This window comes from Brachyhypopomus gauderio, unplaced genomic scaffold, assembly GCF_052324685.1.
Source record: "Brachyhypopomus gauderio isolate BG-103 unplaced genomic scaffold, BGAUD_0.2 sc846, whole genome shotgun sequence".
Taxonomy (NCBI): domain Eukaryota; kingdom Metazoa; phylum Chordata; class Actinopteri; order Gymnotiformes; family Hypopomidae; genus Brachyhypopomus; species Brachyhypopomus gauderio.
The window spans coordinates 1-22,880 of NW_027507666.1; the positions used below are offsets into that span (position 1 = coordinate 1).

The window sequence follows — 22,880 nt, forward strand, 5'->3', positions numbered from 1 at the left end:
GAGTTTAGTCTGTACACGCTTCAACCTCACACTGAACACAGTTAATTAACTAAATGTCAGTAGTTATGCTATAGCTATGATGATCCTGTGGAGGACCCATGCCACTGTGGAGATCTCGTCCCAACTCCTTTGATCTAATCATAGTACAGATCCTCGCCCATGCCCATCTCTTGCATTCCCTCAAACACCTATTAGTCAGCAGTTGGCAAATATAGAGTGATACATTTTTAAAGACTTTGGTAAGCTTAGGTAATTAAAGCAGTTTTTAATAAATGATGATAAGGAAAGAAGGTAATGTTAATGTCTACCTTCTCCACCTGCAGTCCTGCGTTCCTTGTGCACAGCAAACAAACTGTACTGGCTCTGCTTGCTTCAGGGATGCTGTGTGGGAAGCGGCCGCATGCACCATTCTGGCCACTAGCGAGCTTCATCCCCTGAATACTGTTGGTCTCCATGGATACTCCTCTCATTCACCTGTGTTCCAACAGCCTCATCACCACACTATATAACACTTCCAGTGTCTCCCAGTACATGTGAAGTACTGCCATCACTTCCTGGTCTGCATATCAAGTCTATGTTACATTATGAAAACATTTTGTCTGACATGACATAAAAACGGAATAATATGACATTTATCAAAATGTATGATTATGTTCATTATGTTGTAGTCTCTACATGCAGACCACCTTATTATTTTGGAGACATACACCATCAGAATGGCACTTCCAGATGTGTGTACAGCTGTGTGGAGAATTCCTTCATGGTGTGACGCATGTACAGAGGTGGCAGGAGGCAGAGGCTGCAAACTGAAAGCTTCATTATCCATGGTAAAAAGAAACACCAAGACTCAGGCCAAACGGCAGTAATAATGTAGATAGCAGCACTTTCATGAAAAGGGACATTTCAGACCTTAGTATTGCAAAAAGTATTTGTATTCACAATTATTGTATTAATGTTGAGGACATCTGATTAATATGAAAATATTGATTTCTTCAGAAATGCATTTTATGATCATATTCAGAGAGCTGCCACTGTGTACGTAATGGGGTTGAAGAAAAACATTGCCCAGATCTTGAAAAAATGACCAATAATTATAAAGAGCTAATGCTTGAGATGAGAAAATATGATTTTGTGATTGATAAAAATATCCTTAATGCTGTGATGTACACAGAGAAATGATACATTTAAGCAAAAAATTTGAAAATGTCAAAGTCCAATTTGAATCATTATAGTGGACCCATGTGGGTTGGAGTCCTGCCAAGCACTGAACGATTCGGTGAACGAATCTTTTGAACGAATATTTTTAGTGAACTGATTCTAATGATTCAGTTCATCTAAAAGAACTGCTGTGCCCATCACTAACAAATAATGTTACTGACGATCAATGGACACACAATTAATTAGAAAAACGACCACATCGTGCCGCTGCCTCTATGTACTCCATATGTGCGAGCTATAAACTGGTGCATTACGGTTGCCACCTAACGGCAGAAATAAGAACTGCAGGCAATACGCTAATCTTCAAATAAAACGAACTTTAAGACTGACAAGTAAATAACATTCGTTTGTAGACAATTATCCGTCCAATGAGTAGAGATGTCACGTTTTGTGGTTAACTCTGACAAGCATACATTACTGCTAATTTAATTCATGTGGCAGAATATTTATTTGACAGCAGTTAAATAAAACGACAAGGTATTATGGGTCATTTAGTCCAATACTCCGCAAAAGGTAATTATTTTGCTAGCGTTTGCTTTCCCCCTTTTACGTTGCTAAGTGTTTCTGCATATCGGAGTCATGGAGAAAAACATGTTTTGATATCAAGGTAAATCGCCAAGGTGAAACTCCAAACAAAATATCTAAAATCCCTCAGTCGTTTACCGACCCCCAAAGAGACAAGACACTTTTGCATTTGCTGTGGAAAAAAATCAACAAATATCTCCAAATATCTACAAATTAATATCTTCAAACAATTAATATCTCCATTTAATATCTTCAACGTATTAATATATTGAATTAATATATTTACTGAATTAATATCTCGAATTAACATATTCAACGAGTTAATATCTCGAATTAATTTGTTTAACCTGTTTAAAATGTTGTTTTCCCTGCCTTTCACTGGGCTGCGACCAGTGCTCCTTTGTGCCACTGGAGTTTCGGCCGTTGTTTGGTCTTTTCTCGTTTACAGGCGGCGGGTCCGAGATCAACAGACGGAAGTCGAAGCTGCAGCTCATACCGACACCTGCGACGGTAAATTAGGCAGCTAGCGACGAACACACCCCTATATTCGCAAGCTAGTTTGCTACATTAAACTAGCTACCTATCACTATGTTACTTAGCCTAACTAAATTGGCTACCCTTTAATGGCAAATTTAAACTAGGTTGTGTGGCGAGCAGAACTAACAAAAACCCAAAAAGAAGATGCACGACTACGCCACCTAGGGGAATTTCACCCCAAGGAATTATACTGGGGCAAATGAAAGCCTCAGCACAAACGAAAACCATTAACGAAAAGGACACAAGTTCAAGACCACTGGACCAGAGAGGTAGTTTCAATAATTTCTTTAATATAAAAATATACTTCGACCACTTTATGGATCGTATATAAAAATATATAATTTGCACAGACTCACAATGACAAGTAAAACAAGAGGGAACAGGGCTGCGGCCTTGGTAATTAAGATGAGAGCTATGAGATCACCTCTATACTGTACGCTCACCGTGACCATACTTCACACTCAATACTCTTCACTCACTACCACACCCGTGCACGAGATTCCACCACCTGGGACATCTGCCTCTGTCCGGCCTGCAGCTCCTGCCCTGCACAAACAATCAAATAATTAAACAAAACCCGGACAATAAGAAGACCAATAAGTCACAAACACAACCCAAAAAACCAAACGCTTTGCAGCGCAGTTTGGCACCAACACTATTTAAAGAAACCACGAAACAAATCACACCACAAAATCACTGCAAACGAAAAAGGGATAAAGAAATAAAAACCAGACACTCAACCAAATCAAACATGTAAAACTAAGAAGGTCGCCGCCAAACTGAGCCTAAACACGTAACAGGGAAAACAAATAGAAAACACGAAACACACGATCACTCGAACGACGTGAATCACGAACGGCCCAAACAAAACAGCAGCACTGCCGGCTACTGGAACCACGCGCAAACTTTATTTTTGGGTGAAAGTTGCTGTTGTATTCTCTCCCCTTTATGACTGGAATCCGCTGGTTGCTCCAACAGCCACGGCGAATTCTTCACAACAGCGCGATGACTAAACAAAGGAAAATGAATTAAAAACAAATCCCTTTATTAAAAGTGCCAATAATCAGCAATCCCACCTTACCTAACCAGGTTGTTCTCAAATAGCAACTGCCCACCCGTGGTAGATATCAGCACAGTAATTCTCTTGACGCGCCCACCGAACTGCGACGAAACAGCAGAGCATGTCAATTCTCCGCGCACAGCACTTACTGATAATCAGACGCCCAAAAGAAGCGCCATACCTCGACGGTATTAAGCTGGTCCAACAATGATGACTCGCCACCATTAGAGGTGCTGGAAAAACCTGATGACAGCAGGGGATCTGCCCACATAACCACACCCCTGCTATTTATAACCCCAGGATACACCTACCCCGCGACTCACACGGCTCCACCACAATTTGTAATTAGGGAGGGAATTAGTGAGATTACCCCCAAAAATCTCACTCTGCCACATTCTACCCCCACATTTAATATCGTCGCCCCGACGATAAACCCATGTAGAAACCACTAGTGCCATGGTCCAAACACGGCCAACTGTACATTTGACACAGAGCTGTGTGGCTCGTCTGCCTCACAAACCCCACCGACCGCACGCATCCTTGCAGGTCTTGCTATTAAGCAACCGATAGTCTACACACATGTGCAAACTCCCATACTTCCCCGTCACCAACACGACAGGAGAGGCACATACACTACTACTCCCTCTCACTACCCGAGACTCGAGAAGCTGATCGATATGAGCCTTTACGACGTCATACTCGGATGGAGGAATGTGTCTATACCTCTGCCACACTGGTGCCCTATCCAACAAAGGAATTTCAGGTGCTATAAGGTTGGTGCAACCCAGATCACCCATGGGCTAACAACTGAATTGTAATCCTGTAGAAGAAACTTCACTTCACTCGGTTCCTGGTCTGTCAGTGCCGATCAGTCCACAGCCTCTATTCCAGGCTGCACAGCAGTAGCTGCTACGAAGGTTCGCATTGCAGCAGTGGTGGACCTAACATCCATAACCCCAGTAGGAAGGCTAACAACCTGAACACTGCTTAAAAACCCAAGGTGTGTTTGTTCCTTCATTGACGACAGGAACATACACTGTACCCTTATCCACCGGAACTAGGCAGGAAGAGGCCGATAGCCCGGCTGGCAACCCAGCCTCAGGAGGTTCAAATAGAACAGAGCGACCAAAAGGTAACTCCGCACAAGTGCTACATCCAACTCCAGATAACCGATATATGGGATATCAAACCCATTAACAACCCGTAGTTGTAGCCAATGACAGGACTGGAGACGGTCCTGACCCCAAGGTTCAAACTGCTGCAAAAAGAAGCTCTCGGTGACGGTAGACACCATAGAACCCGTGTCCAACAGACAAGACTGAAACGCCCCCAATTACAATATCGGGGCAAGATGACATTAGCCTAGAAACAGTACCTGGCTTGGAGCCCAAAGATACCCCTTCTGAACTGTGGCTCTGCAGCTCAGTGGGCATTAGTTTTCCGACTGCTGATGGTGAGCGGACTCTGCTGCCCTTAAGGGTGGGCCCCGATTGGAGTGCAACACCCGTTCCCCATCACACTCTCTTGCAAAATGACCAGGCCGCTGGCATCGGCGACAAATGACACGCCCTTGTTGAAAGGGACGATTACGTTCTGAGGACGTCTGCAAAGAAGCAACAGTTTGAGTTAACTTATCAAGTTGAGCTTGCTGACGCTTCACCAACTCTTTCAACTCTTGCAACTCAGATGACCTTGACGCACTGGGTGAAACTGAACAGGGACTCCCCTGCACACCATACTGTAAGCCATATGCCGATGGTAGGGAGAGACAACGTCCCCTGGCACCCCCTGGCAATCCTTCCCTCTCCCATCGAATGGCCTCTCCACGCACCTCTAACAATGTGGCAGTGGGCTGCTGCCGAACAAACTGCTTCAACTCTCTACGGAGAGCACCGTCTAAAACATGTTCTACAAACTGATCCCGAAGTAAAACCTGCGCGTTTAACATTCCCTCTGGGGCCTGTTGCTTTACCGGTTCCATCAACGCCATCAATGCTAATGAGAACTCCTGTAATGTTTCCCCTTCCTGCTGTTTTCTTGAGAAAAAGGCCTGCTGTAATGTTACATAAGATTGTGAGCACTCGTAAAGATCTTTTAAAATGGTAAAAATGCTAGCTGGATCCCCCCTCTCTATATTAGAGCGGTACTTTATTTCTTCCCTTGCCTCCCCTTCCAAATGGTCAAAAATAAAGAAAGCCTGATCGGATACCGAGAGATGGCGGGCTCGCATACAAGCTTTAACTTCTTCTATCCATTCCACTATACCGATCCCAGTCTTACCATTAAAAAACGAACATTTACGATCGCGAGGGACAACCACCAAACGCTCCGTAACACTAGCACCCGTTGAAGGGGCATTACTTACACCAACAGGAACAGCTGGGGTAACTACACTAGCACCAGTTGGTACAGTAGCCCTTTCCTGGAGTAATCGCTCATTATCAGCCTTAAGCTGCATGACTAGGTCTCGAAGCTGCTGTATCTCTTCCTCCATTTTAATAGCAGGTGTGCTATAACACAAAAACAACCCAGTCAAACTACCAGTCCCTCAAACAAATGCTGCTGTTTTGTATCAAAAAAAAAAAGAGAAAAAAAAATAATCAATCCCCAAAACATACAAACTAATACACTCTACGTCTCTGGTACTCAGTGGATCCTGCCGACTACGCCAAAATGTGGCGAGCAGAACTAACAAAAACCCAAAAAGAAGATGCACGACTACGCCACCTAGGGGAATTTCACCCCAAGGAATTATACTGGGGCAAATGAAAGCCTCAGCACAAACGAAAACCATTAACGAAAAGGACACAAGTTCAAGACCACTGGACCAGAGAGGTAGTTTCAATAATTTCTTTAATATAAAAATATACTTCGACCACTTTATGGATCGTATATAAAAATATATAATTTGCACAGACTCACAATGACAAGTAAAACAAGAGGGAACAGGGCTGCGGCCTTGGTAATTAAGATGAGAGCTATGAGATCACCTCTATACTGTACGCTCACCGTGACCATACTTCACACTCAATACTCTTCACTCACTACCACACCCGTGCACGAGATTCCACCACCTGGGACATCTGCCTCTGTCCGGCCTGCAGCTCCTGCCCTGCACAAACAATCAAATAATTAAACAAAACCCGGACAATAAGAAGACCAATAAGTCACAAACACAACCCAAAAAACCAAACGCTTTGCAGCGCAGTTTGGCACCAACACTATTTAAAGAAACCACGAAACAAATCACACCACAAAATCACTGCAAACGAAAAAGGGATAAAGAAATAAAAACCAGACACTCAACCAAATCAAACATGTAAAACTAAGAAGGTCGCCGCCAAACTGAGCCTAAACACGTAACAGGGAAAACAAATAGAAAACACGAAACACACGATCACTCGAACGACGTGAATCACGAACGGCCCAAACAAAACAGCAGCACTGCCGGCTACTGGAACCACGCGCAAACTTTATTTTTGGGTGAAAGTTGCTGTTGTATTCTCTCCCCTTTATGACTGGAATCCGCTGGTTGCTCCAACAGCCACGGCGAATTCTTCACAACAGCGCGATGACTAAACAAAGGAAAATGAATTAAAAACAAATCCCTTTATTAAAAGTGCCAATAATCAGCAATCCCACCTTACCTAACCAGGTTGTTCTCAAATAGCAACTGCCCACACCCCGTGGTAGATATCAGCACAGTAATTCTCTTGACGCGCCCACCGAACTGCGACGAAACAGCAGAGCATGTCAATTCTCCGCGCACAGCACTTACTGATAATCAGACGCCCAAAAGAAGCGCCATACCTCGACGGTATTAAGCTGGTCCAACAATGATGACTCGCCACCATTAGAGGTGCTGGAAAAACCTGATGACAGCAGGGGATCTGCCCACATAACCACACCCCTGCTATTTATAACCCCAGGATACACCTACCCCGCGACTCACACGGCTCCACCACAATTTGTAATTAGGGAGGGAATTAGTGAGATTACCCCCAAAAATCTCACTCTGCCACAGTTGCATCAAAGTTTTTAATATTTCAGTGTTTTTTAAACATCTTCCTTAGGACATGATCGGGAGCCTTTTGCATTGGACGAAGGCATCTTTGAGACGCTCCATACCCCGATCCGAGAGGTAGTTGGCTATTATTGGTGAAATCTTTCTTAGCCAGCTTCATTCTGTTTAAATCAAATCAAATCAAATATATTTGTATAGCGCTTTTCACAACACGTTGTCACAACATGTACAGGATTTAGGGAAGTTTCTGTGCAGAACTGTAGCATGCATTGTTTATTTGCATGCTGGTCACAATAGTAAAATGCAGGTCGCACATACTTGTCTAGTCGCAAAGTAACACGTATTTGGTTTTCTCCATAGTTGAGGCTTATACAGACTCGCCAAGGATTGGACAGAGCACATAGGATGTTTGCCTTCACCTTCTCACGAATGGGTTCTTCAGCTACACAGGTTCCCTTAAGTTTTTAATGTGTATCACAGGCACAAAAATATTTTGTTACCTGAGGGTTTATAAGGGGTTTGTCCATTTCAGTGGTAAAGTTATTTTTCTGCTTGACTGCAGGTGGTGGAGGTGAAGCTCCAGCACAAGTCCATCTACAGTGGGCTGGAGAGTGAGCACTGGTGGGTGCTCAACAATGACTTTTACTGGATAGGTGCAGAGGTGAGTCATGGGAACAGGTTCACAATTTCAGTAAGAATGGACATGCTACTGTAAATGTCCCTTCAACCTAATCTTTTCCTTGTATTTGTAGCTTACCCTCCACCACTTTGCCAGCGCTAGTGCCGTGGCCTGCATCAAGGTAACAAAGAGTCTTGACTATAAGCATCTTTCACTAGCTTGTCCCATTCTGAATTACACTCATCAGCATGTCCTCTGTTAATTCAGCGGAGGGGATCCAGCATCACAGACGCCACCATCTACCTGCGCACCTGTTCAACAACAACGTCGGTGCAGAATATTTTTCTGGTTAGTGCTTCCTCCTTTCTGATTGCATTTAGAATTATTTGTGGTGAGGTTTTTAGAAAATGATATCTAAAGGCATTTTTATTGTGTGTGTTTTGTAGCAAACGGTGGTGTCCACTTGGTTTAAGGGTGTCTCCATTGGTTCGGATGACATTTTCAGGTCATCCGAATCTAGTCACACCCAGACCCTGGAGACACCGAACCCAGCTGTTTTTTCCAGCAGTCCATCCCCACCGAGAGCACCCCCTCAACGACCACCTCCAGGCTTTTAAACACCTACACATGAATTGAATTCTTATATAAATTCATAATTTCACTGTGTGGCATGCGTTTTATTTTTCTACGTAATTTAATATTTTTGCTTGCATGTGTGTTTTTCAGATGCTGAAGGTTTTCCCATAACCACATGAGGACTAGATGTTGGTCTTTTGGGACACAGAGGTAGAACATCACATGGACTGATCACCCACCTGGAGCGTTTTACATCTGCCCCTTCTCTTTCCCCCAACACTCTGTTTCATCTTTTGAGGTTTGTGTAACCCTAACTCATCTTCCAGATTTCTCATGAAAACATAAAGCTGTGTGTAGTCTTTATTCTGCTTTTCTGTCTCTTTCGTTCTGTCCATCATGTGGGTCTCCTGTGCTTCTTCCTGGATTAGAGACTACCGACAGCTGTGCAACCTGAATTTCACGCAGGCTCCCAGGACAAGAGGACTACTGCAGTTTGTGGACCAGGACAGAATAATAAGCCTTGACAAGATGTGCATCAGGATGATGAGAGACTTTATGATCCACGCCAGAGAACAGAGACAAGACCAGAGGACTGAACGGCATCAAGAACCGATCGTCGGGATTATTAGAACAATCACCATCGTCAGTGTGCAAGGAACTGTGAGGAAAGCCCGAAAGAATCACCATTCGTGGACTATTCATCATCACCGTGGACAACCATCAGGATTACAGATTCGACCATTTTGGGATTTTTGGTTATCAACAGCAGATTATCAGTGCTCCTGTCATCCTCATCAGACCTCTACAACTAACTCAGAATGCTGCAGCACGACTGGTCTTCAATCTCCCTAAGTTCTCACATGTGACTCCTCTGCTACGCTCTCTTCACTGGCTTCCAGTAGCGGCACGCATCAGATATAAAACATTGATGCTTGCTTACAAAGCCAAAAATGGACTGGCCCCTCCCTACATGATGTCCATGGTCAAAAGCCAATCCGTACAGCGAACACTCAGAAACTCAAGCTTGGCTCGACTCGAAACTCCATGCTTAAAGTCTCATGGAAGACAAAGCTCCAAACTATTCTCCGTCCTGGCTCCAAGATGGTGGAACGATCTTCCATTAGCTGCTAGGACTGCAGAGTCTATTGCTATCTTCAAGCGTAGACTGAAGACCCACCTGTTTGTTGAGTTCTTACCAGAGCACTAACTCAGCTGATACCACTTGCCGTGGTTCTTTAAATGGTATGTTTGTCTGTGGTTATTTGTGCTTCTTGGCAAATGTCTAACTTGCAAAAACACTAGGTAATGACATTGACTCCTGTAGTTTAGTAGTAGTCTGACTCAATGGTATCTTGAATTCTGGCCTATTCGTACTATTTCCTAGGATGAATTCTGTGATTGAATGCAAAGCACTTTGTAAGTCGCTCTGGATAAGAGCGTCTGCTAAATGCCGTAAATGTAAATGATTTTGTAAATTGTTAGTGAAATAGTTATTATTGTTTTATAAATATTTATCAGTAATGTGATTGTGTTTTAATTGCAAAGGAGTCATACTGTCTTGTATTTTACCTTTGGTGTTACTCATGTAATCATCAGTATGCTTAGTCTGATTGTGTGGTTTGTGTGTGACTTGTGTATTAGTCTGTATAATTAGATTTTGTGTTTTTGTGTGATTTGTGTATTTAACCAGGCCACCCGAAGGGGACTGGTCCCTGCTGGATACACGCACCTATCCGGATACAAGCACCTGCCTGTGGATGTACTGATGCCAGGGTTAGACGTGCCATTGCCACAAGAGGTCGTGCGGATGCTAGTTCCTATCAGAGGCTCACCATCTACACTGAAGGGACTGTGACTACTTGGCCGGGGAACGAGAACTGTGACTACTACTGTAGAACTGTAGAACCACCCTGCGCACCACGGACTTGTGCTAACGGGCCGCCCAATGGAGGATGGGTTCCCTTTTGAGTCTTGGTCCTCCCGAGGTTTCTTCCTATTCCCCTCCATCATAGGGAGTTTTTCCTCGCCACTGTCGCCATTGGCTTGCTCATTAGGGATTTGGACCCATAAGATTGTTAATCTTGTAAAGATTGTGAAAAGCACTATACAAATAAACTTGACTTGACTTAATCATTAGTGAGTTATAGGCTAATTATGTTTTAGGTTGAATGTATCCAGTTATGATATTTGAGTGATTCACTATTTTCCCAGCTAGCAACACTAACCATGCGATACCTGAATTTAGTAAACTATAGTGAGAGAGGAATATTACACTGGAAACACACAGCCTAAATTATTACAAATAAATAAAATGTAGCTTCAAGAGAGGGGAAACAAAAGAAAGTAGAAATTGTTTCTTATAGACAGTTTGCATTGGTGCTTACTAAAATTTCCCTGGTGGAAATTTTCATTTTTTAAAATAAACATTTTAAATGACTAGCTTTTAAATAGTACAAGTGTGCTACAAATGCACAACATAAAATAAAATATAAGTACAAATGTAACGCAGGCACCTCCTCAGCTAGGAGGCAGACAAACGCTGAGGAGAGCGAGATTTATTAGAAGGAATTCCATAATCATAGTCGTAACAACAGGCAGGGGTCGTAACAGGTGAGCCATCCAGGTTTGACAAGTTGATCGGCATAATCAGACACACAAAGAGAACGAACAGGGCAATGGGGAGAACACTAAAAGGAATGAACAATGGAACAGGAACAATACTCACGAAATCAAATAACAAGGATCGCGGAGCACATTGGCAAATACCGACGGAGCAAATGAACAGAACAACCGAAAACGGGCTAGGGAGACACAGGGATATAAATACACAGAACTAGACTAGACACAGGTGAAGACAATGACAACATGGGCATGGCAGACAGAAGGAAACTATGGTAACAGACAAGCAAGGCGGGATTAACAAGCAAGGAACAACAAAGACACGAAGAGCAGGACACCGGAGTGACAGCTAGGAGAGGGGGGAGTAGCCCTACGTGACAATAAAATGTAGCTGGGAAAATTATATTACTATATTACAAGTGTGCTGTAAATGCACATCAATGCATAATACATAAACTGTAGCTGGGTAAATTATAGTAGTGTGTCGTTAACAGTGGTGAACGGGATTCTTCAAGCCACCAGATTTAATCCGTCACCATATCCAGTCACGAAAATCCATGAGAAATTTGGTGGAGACACTACACATTACTGAATTGTTTACTAAAACTATTAAGGGAAGGAGAATTGCAGGTGTTCATACACATGTTGACTCGCTAGCCAGCAGATGTGTCAATTCCAGGTTCCGAAAGTAAAAGTCCTCACCAGGATTTTACTCAAGCTTGCTAGATTTTCTAATTAGTGCAATCCAGGTAAAATTAGTGGAATCAACACAATCCAGGAAGCCTGAGCAAAATCCTGTTGAGGACTTTTACTTTCTGAACCTGGAATTGACTCCTCTGCTAGCCAGGTAAAATGAAATGAAATGTGTGCTCATTTCACATTGCACATTTCATTTCATTTTAAAATACCTGGCTAGCTAGTCAAGGTGTGTATTGAGAACACCTGCAGTTTCCCTTCCCGCCTCCAGAACGCCACTCTGCAGTGTCTACTGAGTCTCTCCTGCTTCTGGAGCCCCATCAGAGCTCAGTGCTCCAGCTGGACAGATCCATCCAGCTGCCAGATGCTCAGGTAGCCAATCAGGAACAGAGGATTCACTTGTCTAAATGAACTGTGCAAATATGATGGCTTAGGGAGGTGTTGTGATGCTGAGAGAAATAAACCACTTTGGTCTCCCTGTTACCTTGCGTAGATGTTTTGCAGATTTGCAGCAAGGCAGGCTCACTAGTCGTAGCTCTTCACAGAAGAAGAAGCTCCTGAGAGCCCTGAATGCCTGTATTTCAGTCAGATGCCCTGCGTTTGGAGAGGACTACGAACAGGTTCAGCTAAACAACCCTCTGAGCCATTTAGAACACATCAGAACCACATGCAGTAGTCTGCAGGAACTGCACACAACCTTCTTTGTTTTCTCACTCTGTTGCTGCTGAAGTCCAGGAGTAATGCCCTTCTGATGTACTGTCTTCCACAGGATGCCTATGAGTTCCTGATGATGTGTTTGCTTCAGCTGAAGGAGGAGGGAGAGACACTCAGGGTTTCCTCCTTCTCTTACATCTGCCCTGTTGCAAATTTTGAGTTTCACCTCAAATCTGTGCGCACCTGCAGCAGGTAATTCTTTGCTATATCACCACATCTCCTTCTTGTAAATCAACTGCTCTTAACATGTGTTTCTTCAGAGTGTGCATTGTCACAAAGTATGCACACACTTGGTATGGGATAATGTGGGTTATTTCTGTGTGAATGTTGTAACCTCTCTGTTGATTTCTGTTGTTTGAAAGCTGTGGACTGCAGAGCTCCAGAGTGGAGGACTTCAACCACCTCTCTGTTAACCTGAGCTCTACCTTGACTGACAGCCTACACAATTACTTCAAGGTCTGTCACCACACACACCCCTACTGGACAACACTTTTTTGCCAGTTTGTTAAGTTAGGGAGCCATCCTAACCATTGTCACTCTCAATCAAAACTTTTTTTCAGTCAACGGTTTTGGAGTTCAAATGTGAATGTCAAGCTCAAGGCACCGAGGCATGTGAAGTGGTGGAGTTCTTCACACTCCCACGGTGAGTCTCGCATTATGTGAATTACCACAAACAATGAGTTTTAAAGCAGTCATCTCACACTCTTCCAGTTCTTACATCATTTTTCCTTTTGGAACAGAGTTCTGATCCACTCCCATCAGACCCTCCCATCAGACACTTCCATCAGACACTTCCTTACGTAACAGAAGTGGCTTTATCCAAGTTAGATGTCGTGCTGTTGACACCTGATTAAAAAATCTTCATCGTATAGAAATCTGGCAAATCTGTTTTGTGTGTGTGTGTGTGTGTGTGTGTGTGTGTGTGTGTTTTGTTTTTGCTTGTTTTTTGTTAATGACAATTGGATGGATTTTATTCCTCTCTCTACAGCTACAATTTGAATCTGAATTTTGTATATTTATTTAATGAAAATGCAGTTTTACTTTTTCTGTCAAGTTGTAATTTGATCAAATTAAATTTGTACTCCATGACTTGAATTTCTATGCATGTTTTGGAAACATATATCCTTTATAATGTTGTCAAACTACATTCAGTGTAAATGCAGGAAAGGCAATCTATAGATTCAGTCAGGCAATCAGCTGTGAAGAAACAGTTTATAAGCAATCAGGAAATATTTTAGGACAACCTGAAATATTGTTGGACAGTTATAAATTAGAGGGGACTTTAAAATGCAAAAAGAGTATCTGATACTGTACATGTGAAATATAATTGAACCGCACTTTTCATAAAAGCTCAAAGCCCTGCAAGGTGCCCAAGCTGTGTGTGTAATTGTGCAGATTTCTTTCACTAATCAGTATCTTACATTCTAGTATTTGGATTTTTCTAGTATAATAATGTATAAGATGAATCACTAAACCTTAGCACTAAAGGGTGAAGGGATTTCATGATCCATGAACCATGACCATGAACTTGGTCGTCCCCTGCGGAGTATATTGCAGAGTCACTGAAAGGTTGCAAAGGAAAGATTGGGCAAACAAAAACAAAAAAACACACAAAACCCTCACAACATCGGGCATCATCATGACAGTCAAGAGATGATTTAGCCCCAAAACCTCATCTAGATGAGATTCTTAACCCAACTGTGGGCCGCGAACGCCACCTTGAGGGCCTCAAAAGAACAACAGTTTTAAACTTTGGGCCGCAGAGGGCCGCCGGACCGCATTGATTTTGAATAAAATGCAGTACACTTTCTCACCACTAGTAGCGGTAGTGCGTCACTTAGATATTTAAACAACGTATTTAATATAAGTTAAACTTATATAGCGCCTTTCTAGTACCCAAGGACACTTTACAAAAATCCTATGGGGAAAAAAAACAAATAACAATTAAATAAATAAATATAATTAATTAAACCATACTATGACTATGTGGAAGGGAGAAAATACTGAGAGAAAAGGTGAGTTTTAAGCTGAGTTTTGAAGGAGGAAAAGGATGAACAGAAGCGGAGATGTTGCGGGAGGCCATTCCACAGTTTTGGGGCCATTACACAGAATGAGCGCCCACGAGCAGTGACAAGCTTGTATTTTGGAATCACCAGAAGACCTGTGTCTGAGGACCTAAGTGTTTGGTTTGGGATTTAGGGTATAGAAGTTGTGCTAAATAGTCTGGAGCTTACAGCTTCACACTTAACGATAACAGAACGCAGCACTATTACGTCATATAGCTACTGACGTTAACAACGAGGCCGTGACAGCGCTGCACAATAGAACCAGGTCAATATATCGCGAACATCACATTTAAAGTATCTGCAAACCCGACGCGACGACGTTTACATTAATTCTGTTAGGAAGGAGCGTATATCGGACAAATGGGTTGCATTTACTCGTGTATGAAGGTAGCTATCTAACGTTTTTATACGTTGTGGTCTAAAAAGGAGTAACCGGCATTTTTATACCGGTTATTCTCCGATTCTCCGATATTTTCTCCGATATTTTTTCGATTTAAGATGTGATGCTTTTTAGGGTGTACTGAGGTTTCCCATACCCATGATTTGACAAACCAATGGTTTCCTACAGAAAAAGAACAAAGAGGGTGTGAATAGTGAAGTTAAAAAGAAGAAAAAGCAAAGATGGTGGAGACATATAGAGTCATCCTCCCTGACACAAGTAACTGACACTCAGTCCTTGAATGTCAGCTCCTCCTCCATCTCTTGCTCCTCTTCCTCTGAGGGACACTTAACCAGGTATGAAAACCGTCCCAGCCTTATGAATTGTGTAGTCACATGCACATGTGTAGTCACATGCACATTTGGTTATTATTTATTCTGTCTATGATTTTTCCCTGGAATTATTTGCCCCCAGGTCCAACAACAAACTCCCTACTGAACCCAAGAACACGGAAGGGATTGTTCCTGGTCAGAGCTCAGAATCTTTTATGATTTTGTACCTTTGCATAGTATGTTTTAGTCAAAGACACTTACTCCAAGGTTTTGTTCTCTCCATAGGGGCTGCTGATAAAGATGTGTGCTCTGTGCCCATGGATAGGTGGGTACATTATTAAAGTCATCTTCATGGCACAGTAAAGTATGGACAATCTATAATGGTTATATATTGACATTGTGGCATAAATCAAGAGAAACTGAAAAATATTAAAAACAACATTTGTATGTATGTGAACATTTTGTGCACTACACAAACTCCATATTCATCTGTCACTTTACTCTCTCTTTCAGATTGCCGGCTGTTGTGGTAGAGGGAGACTTTCGTGTGCAGAATTTGCAGCACCTGTTACCGCACATCGTCAGTAGTGAAAGGGTGACTGAGAGTGGCCAGGGTGAGGGCCAAGGACACGCCCCCACTGTTTCTGCTGGCAGAGACACAGAGATCCAACAGCTCGGGTAAAGACAGAACACGTTGTGTTTTAGCACACAACCATTACGTGATTTTGCAGTGTACACAGATGTAATGTACACAGTCTTTATCTCTGAACCAAAATAAAGGCACGTAGCAATTAAAGGAGCAATAAGTATTTTTGCAGTTCTTCTTCAAATTCTGAAATTATGTGACATTGACACCTAGTGGCCTGGAAGTTTTACTGATTATGTATTAAATCTATTCTAAACATTAATGTCCTGTTAGGTTTCCCAACATTGGGAATACATGTTATATGAACGCCACTCTGCAGTGTCTTCTGAGTCTCTCCTGCTTCTGGAGCCCCATCAGAGCTCAGTGCTCCAGCTGGACGGATCCATCCAGCTGCCAGATGCTCAGGTACCTGATCAGGAACAGAGAAGTCACATGTCTAAATGAACTGTTCAATTATGAGTGCTTAGAGAGGTGTTGTGATGCTGAGAGTTATAAACCACATTGGTCTCCCTGTTACTGTGCGTAGATGTTTTGCAGATCTACAGCAAGGCAGGCTCACTAGTCGTAGCTCTTCAAAGAAGAAGAAGCTCCTGAGAGCCCTGAATGCCTGTATTTCAGTCAGATGCCCTGCGTTTGGAGAGGACTACGAACAGGTTCGGCTAAACAACCCTCTGAGCCATTCAGAACACATCAGAACCACATGCAGTAGTCTGCAGGAACTGCACACAACCTTCTTTGTTTTCTCAACTCTGTTGCTGCTGAAGTCCAGGAGTAATGCCGTTCCGATGTACTGTCTTCCACAGGATGCTCATGAGTTCCTGATGATGTGTTTGCTTCAGCTGAAGGAGGAGGGAGAGACACTCAGGGTTTCCTCCTTCTCTTACATCTGCCCTGTGGCAAATTTTGAGTTTCACCTCAAATCTGTGCGCACCTGCAGCAGGTAATTCTGTGCTATATCACCACATCTCCTTCTTGTAAATCAACTGTTCTTAACATGTGTTTCTTCAGAGTGTGCATTGTCACAAAGTATGCACACACTTGGTATGGGATAATGTGGGTTATTTCTGTGTGAATGTTGTAACCTCTCTGTTGATTTCTGTTGTTTGAAAGCTGTGGACTGCAGAGCTCCAGAGTGGAGGACTTCAACCACCTCTCTGTTAACCTGAGCTCTACCTTGACTGACAGCCTACACAATTACTTCAAGGTCTGTCACCTCACACACCCCTACTGGACAACACTTTTTTTGCCAGTTTGTTAAGTTAGGGAGCCATCCTAACCATTGTCACTCTCAATGAAAACTTTTTTTCAGTCAACGGTTTTGGAGTTCAAATGTGAATGTGGTCAAGGCACCGAGGCATGTGAAGTGGTGGAGTTCTTCACACTCCCACGGTGAGTCTCGCATTATGTGAATTACCACAAACAATGAGTTTTAAAGCAGTCATCTCACACTCTTCCAATTCTTACATCATTTTTCCTTTTGGAACAGAGTTCTGATCCTCCACATTAAGAGGTTTGACATGATGGGCAAGAAACTAACCAAACCTAATGGACATCCCCTCAGAGCTGGACCTCTCTGTCCTCCCTGGAGTGGCTTCACTCGGGCAAACCGTTAAGGTCAGCTTGTACAACGGCCTGAGCATACGCTCTCTCACCTCTGTCCACCCCTTTCACAATTAGCAATGAGACGCTAACTGAATGGCTTTGTGATGTGTCCACAGTGGACCAGCATACACCCAGGACAAAGGACACGAGGAGGATAATCTGGAGAAAAGCTCTGTGCCAGAACAAGGTAAACATCAGCCATTTTCCTACAGTGATCAATTAAATTTTGGATTTACAACCTGTCTACGTTTATACGTACCTGCCATAATGATGTAGTTCTCTCAACCCATTAGTAGTAAATGAGAGCAGAGAAGGACAGGGAGAGAAAGTACAGCACGTCAGCCCACTGGTGAGGAAATAGAGAGAGAGATGAAAAAGAAGATTGAAAGATGCTGAGAGAGACTGAGAAAGACAGGCTGAGAGAGATAGATAGATATGAGAGAGACCCATATCAACGATCTAAGATGCCATTCTTACTTAATCATATGAAAAAAACAGATGTACTTGTTGTTTGCAGGAAACTGTTCACACAGACATCTACAGACTCCACGCTGTGGTGTCTCATTTGGGTGGCAGCATGGACAGTGGTGAGCAGTCTGATAATATCCACAAACATGCAGTAGAAACTATAAAGTGACTAATGACATCTTGCTTCCCTGACAGGGCACTACATCAGCGACGTAGCTGAGGAGAAAGGAGAGTGCTGGTTAAAATTCAACGATTCAAAGGTTTCAAAAAAGACAGAGCCAGCCGTCCTTAAGAGCAGGGCAAAAACAGCCTACCTGCTTTTCTACATGCAAAGGTAGTAGCTCACCTTCTAACTCAGGTAACTCTGCTGAACACATAGAGAACTGGCTGAATTCCAGCTGCTCCTGTTTTGCCTGTTGTCTCCAGTGGGGCTGGAGAGAAGAACGTGGTCCCGTGGATGGTGGACCAGGGAGAAGCAGCAGTATCCCCCTAAACCCAACTCCATGCCATGACTAAGTCAGGATACACATGTAAGCACCTACATCCTCACTTAACAAGACAGGCTACACATCCTGCTCAGTTCAGTTCAGGTCTATTTCTGTCTGTTCCTGTCGTCCAATCGTAGGAGATCATTCATTAAGAACGGCTTCTGCCTTTCAGATTTGGGGAACATAAATACCTCGGTCCATGGGGACAGATACAAATTCCATAAGATTTTACATGTTGGCAGAAACCTAACCCTTTACCCTGCCTTACAATCAAAATTATAAGGCTAGACACAATTAGAAACTTCCTTCCTAAATTACCACTCACACTGGTATGTGTGGTATATTACATCTTTTATATTACTGGTAAGTTTCAAGTGAGTTATTATTTGTTCAACATTTAACACTCCTCCCCCCTTGTGTGATAAGGCTACAGACTACCATTTTAAAATGATTAATGCTTAGATGGTATTTTCATTACAATTAATTAGTTAAACATGATTCAGACCAGCAGACTACAGGCAACTGCTAAATAACAAGCTTTAAAGGTGATCATCACTTCAATGCTATATCCGTTATATCTGTTAATGGGTTGCGTTTCTATGGGAATTGTGTAAATAGCCCCTTGCTTTTCTTCCAAATCTTAGTAGATAAAAGGCTTTCTAATAAAAAATGACTATTCATGAATGACGTCACTTTAGACAGCATGTAGCCTAGATGACCTGTCAACGCTTGATTTTCTCCACCATTCATGTGTTAAAGGCCAGAAAAGGCGTGACACAGGCGGACACTGCTCCCAGACTCTGGCAAGTACGCAACAAAGCGGAAAGACTTCCGTTGTTTGAAGGGTGAACCGAGTGGAACCAAGCGGTGTCTGTTTTGTCCGACTGATCTGAGAAGTTGGACGTGCCGGAGTAAATACAGCTGAGCTGCTGGTGAAGCGAGAACGTGAGAGACTCCTGCTGCTGGGTGCTGTCTGTGCACGAGAAGCGCACTGATAAAAAGCTAAGTGCAACCCCCCTACCTTTTTAGAAGAATTTTTAACCCTTCTGCCATCCACCAGTCGTAGTTTTAGGGCAGTACATTTTAATTTTTTTCATTTTTGTTTTAGTTTGTTGGAGTCCGTTGCTATAAATAGCTAAGTTGCTTTCTATTAGGCTGGGTACTGCTATAGGTTTATTTCATTATTTGATTTTGGTTGTGTGTAAGGGATTTGGATTTGTTTGGTTTGATTTATTTTGGGGTTTATAATTTGGAGGGTTTGCTGTGGTGTTAAGTAGTTTTTTTTTTCCAGTGCTAGCCTATTAGGGAACATTTTGTTTGGCTAAAATATTCTATATTCTTTGGGCTCCATTTTTGTGTTGCGTCTTTGTGGGTTTGTGTGTTTCTTTGTTACAATTTCAGTTATTTTGAGTGGTGACTGCGTTTTGTTTTTGTTCTGTCCTTTGTCTGCAGCATTGCTATCCAGAACACTAAGTGGACTGTTGCGTGTCCCTCCTTGAACTGGCTGCCGAGGTTCTGGACTGGGACTGGGTGCACTTGGAGTTGATGGATTTTTTTTTTTTTTTTTTTTTTATATATAAAATTCTTTTGTTGAATAAATATATTGTGCAAATTCCCATCTTCTCTCTGCATTTGTCAACTTGCGACTCCCCAAGGTGTAGTGGTTGGGATTGGGCTAAGGGAAATATAAAATTTTGCCCTTGTCGGGAAAGGCCGTGACATTAGTAGTAAATAGTTCTTGGTTCTTTTCTCTGGCTGTTTGCCTAATGTCGCTCCTCAGTCATTTTGGGACTCCTCAGTTTTTACATTGTATTTGATAATTGCCAGTGTTTGCTTTGAAAGTGAGCGTGCTGGTTGTGTTCTCCAGAGATCTGCACAATGCATTTATCACACTGTTCACGCTGCTCACCATGACTCACTGGTGTGTCCTGCTGTCAGAAGTACAAAGGGTTCCAGAGCTGGACAGCATCACCTGCAGCATTTACATCGTTCTGTGGATTTGTATTCGCCCCTTCATATTCCTGAACATTGTAATTGGCATTTTTGGTAGGTTACACTACAAGTCATTAGTTGTGCTGAATGAAATATGCAGATGGTAAAGTTGTGCAAGGGCAGAAGAATTCATTCATTGTCATTTAATGAACAATATTAATAAGCCAAATCCATGTTGCATACCCACACATGAAAATACATTCGGTTCTGTAAGGAGCGAACTCTCAAGTGCAACAACGAATTGAAATGCAGGTGAGTAGTTCTTTCATGCTGTAGTTTTTTTACTTAATTTGCTCAGACAATCTTTATGCATGCAAATAGACAAATTAATAGCCAAGTTTTGTTTTGTTTTTTGTTCTGATTTTAGCAGATTAAGCCAGTCTCTAGTTAGTGGGTAAGTAATGGTCCCATGTAGATGGGAAGCAAAACCTGTAACATTTGTGACTGTAATATGTGCTGGAAAAACCACAAAAGGATCTAAATGCAGCGTAGTGCTTCTTTATCCTCCAGACACAATCTACTGTAGCTAGCAGCACAAGACACACACAAAACACACAGTACAAAAAGAAGCGAACACAGGGCAGCAGGGTCAGGGCAGCAGCATGGTCCATACAGTCCAGAGTCCTTACAAATCCAGGGGTCGGGCCTGAGAATGAGGTGTAAGGGAGAAGCAAAGGTCACAACACACGGTAGGCAAAAACGAGCAAGGAACGCTCACTATGCAACGTCAGAGGCAAAACTTCACAATGTAAAGTGGTAAGTGAGTAGTGTAAGAAAGGTGGAGGAGGGTGGGGGACACACAGGGACAGGTGGAGGTCATTAGTATTCAGGAGATTGAACATGCATGTTTCGAGAAGTTGAGACCCTGGCGCTGTGACTTCAGAAGAGCGGGAGGCTTGTGTAGCTTCACTCCTTCCTTACAGTCACTTGTGTAGAATAAGTGAAGGGTGTGGTGCAGATGTGTGTGGGCGTCTCCCTTGGGCTACAGGGCTGGCATACCATGACAAGCCCTAGTCCAAAAATACAATGTACAATGTACAATTTTTGGTTACTATATAAGGTATTTTTTGGTTACTGCATTTTGCTCTTTGTCCAGACTTCCTACTACACTTGAGGGAGGATGAGGAGTCTATTTCCACCCAGGAGACTCCACTGTATATGAAGAAGATATTTTAGACTGGGAGACGTATGTGGAGGAGAACATCAATCAATCAATCAAATTTTATTTATATAGCGCTTTTTACAACAGTTGTTGTCACAAAGCAGCTTTACAAGTGCCGAGTCCTAGCCCCCAGTGAGCAGCCAAAGGCGACAGTGGCAAGGAAAAACTCCCTAGTTTTTTGCATGAGGAAGAAACCTTGAGAGGATCCAAGACTCAGGGGGGGGAACCCATCCTCCTCTGGCCGACACCGGTCACCATGACAACAACAACAACAATTTAGACAGAAAGAAGAGAAAGAAAAGGAAAAATATGTAATAATGTCCATCATGATGTATGCATCCGGTTAGGCAGGAGGTGGCTGGCCCAGGATGGGATCGCTGGTCTCCTCATCTCATTATTCCTCAAGCAGGCGGGCAGCCATGTGGAGAAATGAAACAGGGAAAATTAGCTCTGTATGAGGACATATACAGGACAGGTGAAATTATAAACATTTCCGGAGTGTGGCAGCATCTCCGGCATTTAGTTAAATTATTACAGCCTAGCTAAAAAGGCAGAACCAGAAGGTAACATAGGCTTGGGGGCATTCTGAGACAATGGCATCCGTCCACTGCACTGTCAACAAACTTGAGTGACCACGAGCAGTGACAGGACGACAGCACCAGCGCCCCAGTCTACCATAAAACCCTTCGCCTGTGAACCCCTGGATCTGTACCTTTATCTAAGGGGGGATATTAATTATCAAACGCTAAACTTAATAAGTGGGTTTTCAACCTAGACTTAAAGATTGTGACTGTGTCGGAGTCCCGGACGCATTTTGGAAGATTATTCCAAAGCTGGGGGGCCTTACAAGAAAAGGCTCTTCCCCCTGCTGTTACCTTATTAATTTTTTGGAACTAATAAAAGACCAGCACCCTGTGATCTTAGTGGGCGTGGGGGTTCGTAATAGGAAATAAGTTCTTGAAGGTACTCAGGAGCAAGCCCCGTGAAATGCTTTATAAGTTAATAAAAGAATTTTAAAGTCAATACGGAATTTAACTGGGAGCCAATGCAGGGCTGATAGGACTGGACTGATATGCTGAAATTTTCTAGTTCTGGTCAGAACCCTGGCTGCGGCATTTTGAACTATTTGAAGTTTATTTAGATTCCTATTTGAACAT

At 42.8% G+C, this 22,880-nt stretch overlaps 2 protein-coding genes and 3 long non-coding RNA genes across 8 annotated transcripts; 3 read left to right on the plus strand and 2 right to left on the minus strand.

Annotated features, from left to right (window-relative positions):
* The first annotated feature begins 356 nt into the window (after positions 1-356).
* On the plus strand, positions 357-10,689 carry LOC143508234 (uncharacterized). Of its 3 annotated transcripts, XM_076996722.1 has the most exons (10): positions 358-557; positions 669-827; positions 7,414-7,481; positions 7,725-7,814; positions 7,927-8,025; positions 8,117-8,164; positions 8,251-8,331; positions 8,430-8,857; positions 8,988-9,801; positions 10,250-10,689. In XM_076996722.1, exons 2-8 carry the CDS (start codon positions 773-775, stop codon positions 8,598-8,600), a joined length of 612 nt encoding a protein of 203 aa, XP_076852837.1. In that variant the 5' UTR covers positions 358-557; positions 669-772; the 3' UTR covers positions 8,601-8,857; positions 8,988-9,801; positions 10,250-10,689. The 3 variants fall into 3 exon arrangements, with proteins under 3 accessions (XP_076852838.1, XP_076852837.1, XP_076852836.1); XM_076996723.1 differs by having other exon boundaries at positions 357-827; XM_076996721.1 differs by lacking the exons at positions 358-557; positions 669-827 and adding an exon at positions 6,026-6,175.
* On the minus strand, positions 2,551-3,758 carry LOC143508237 (uncharacterized). The gene is made up of 2 exons (XR_013129253.1): positions 3,522-3,758; positions 2,551-3,441 (listed from the first exon to the last, which is right to left on the minus strand). It is a non-coding gene; the product is annotated as an uncharacterized LOC143508237 (long non-coding RNA).
* On the minus strand, positions 6,177-7,021 carry LOC143508236 (uncharacterized). Its single transcript, XR_013129252.1, has 2 exons — positions 6,988-7,021; positions 6,177-6,915 (listed from the first exon to the last, which is right to left on the minus strand). It is a non-coding gene; the product is annotated as an uncharacterized LOC143508236 (long non-coding RNA).
* Positions 10,690-14,664: 3,975 nt separating the features above from the next.
* On the plus strand, positions 14,665-17,694 carry LOC143508233 (ubiquitin carboxyl-terminal hydrolase 37-like). The gene is made up of 8 exons (XM_076996720.1): positions 14,665-15,041; positions 15,223-15,389; positions 15,508-15,560; positions 15,651-15,690; positions 15,879-16,043; positions 16,285-16,416; positions 16,538-16,664; positions 17,689-17,694. The coding sequence occupies exons 1-8, from the start codon at positions 15,015-15,017 to the stop codon at positions 17,692-17,694; spliced, it is 717 nt and encodes a 238-aa protein (XP_076852835.1). The 5' UTR covers positions 14,665-15,014.
* Positions 17,695-18,128: 434 nt separating this feature from the next.
* LOC143508232 (uncharacterized) lies at positions 18,129-18,603 on the plus strand. Of its 2 annotated transcripts, none has more exons than XR_013129250.1 (3): positions 18,129-18,200; positions 18,277-18,415; positions 18,508-18,603. It is a non-coding gene; the product is annotated as an uncharacterized LOC143508232 (long non-coding RNA). The 2 variants fall into 2 exon arrangements; XR_013129251.1 differs by having other exon boundaries at positions 18,137-18,197.
* Positions 18,604-22,880: the final 4,277 nt, after the last annotated feature.

Excerpts from the sequence above, each read along its gene's own strand:
- LOC143508233 (XM_076996720.1), top strand. The coding sequence starts at position 15,015 with ATGGGTTGCATTTACTCGTGTATGAAG. Across the intron at positions 15,390-15,507 it reads TCTGAGGGACACTTAACCAG|GTCCAACAACAAACTCCCTA; the intron begins GTATGAAAACCG and ends ATTTGCCCCCAG. Across the intron at positions 15,561-15,650 it reads CACGGAAGGGATTGTTCCTG|GGGCTGCTGATAAAGATGTG; the intron begins GTCAGAGCTCAG and ends TTCTCTCCATAG.
- LOC143508234 (XM_076996721.1), top strand. The coding sequence starts at position 6,106 with ATGAAAGCCTCAGCACAAACGAAAACCATTAACGAAAAGGACACAAGT. Across the intron at positions 7,482-7,724 it reads TCCATACCCCGATCCGAGAG|TTGAGGCTTATACAGACTCG; the intron begins GTAGTTGGCTAT and ends TTTTCTCCATAG. Across the intron at positions 7,815-7,926 it reads TGGGTTCTTCAGCTACACAG|GTGGTGGAGGTGAAGCTCCA; the intron begins GTTCCCTTAAGT and ends GCTTGACTGCAG.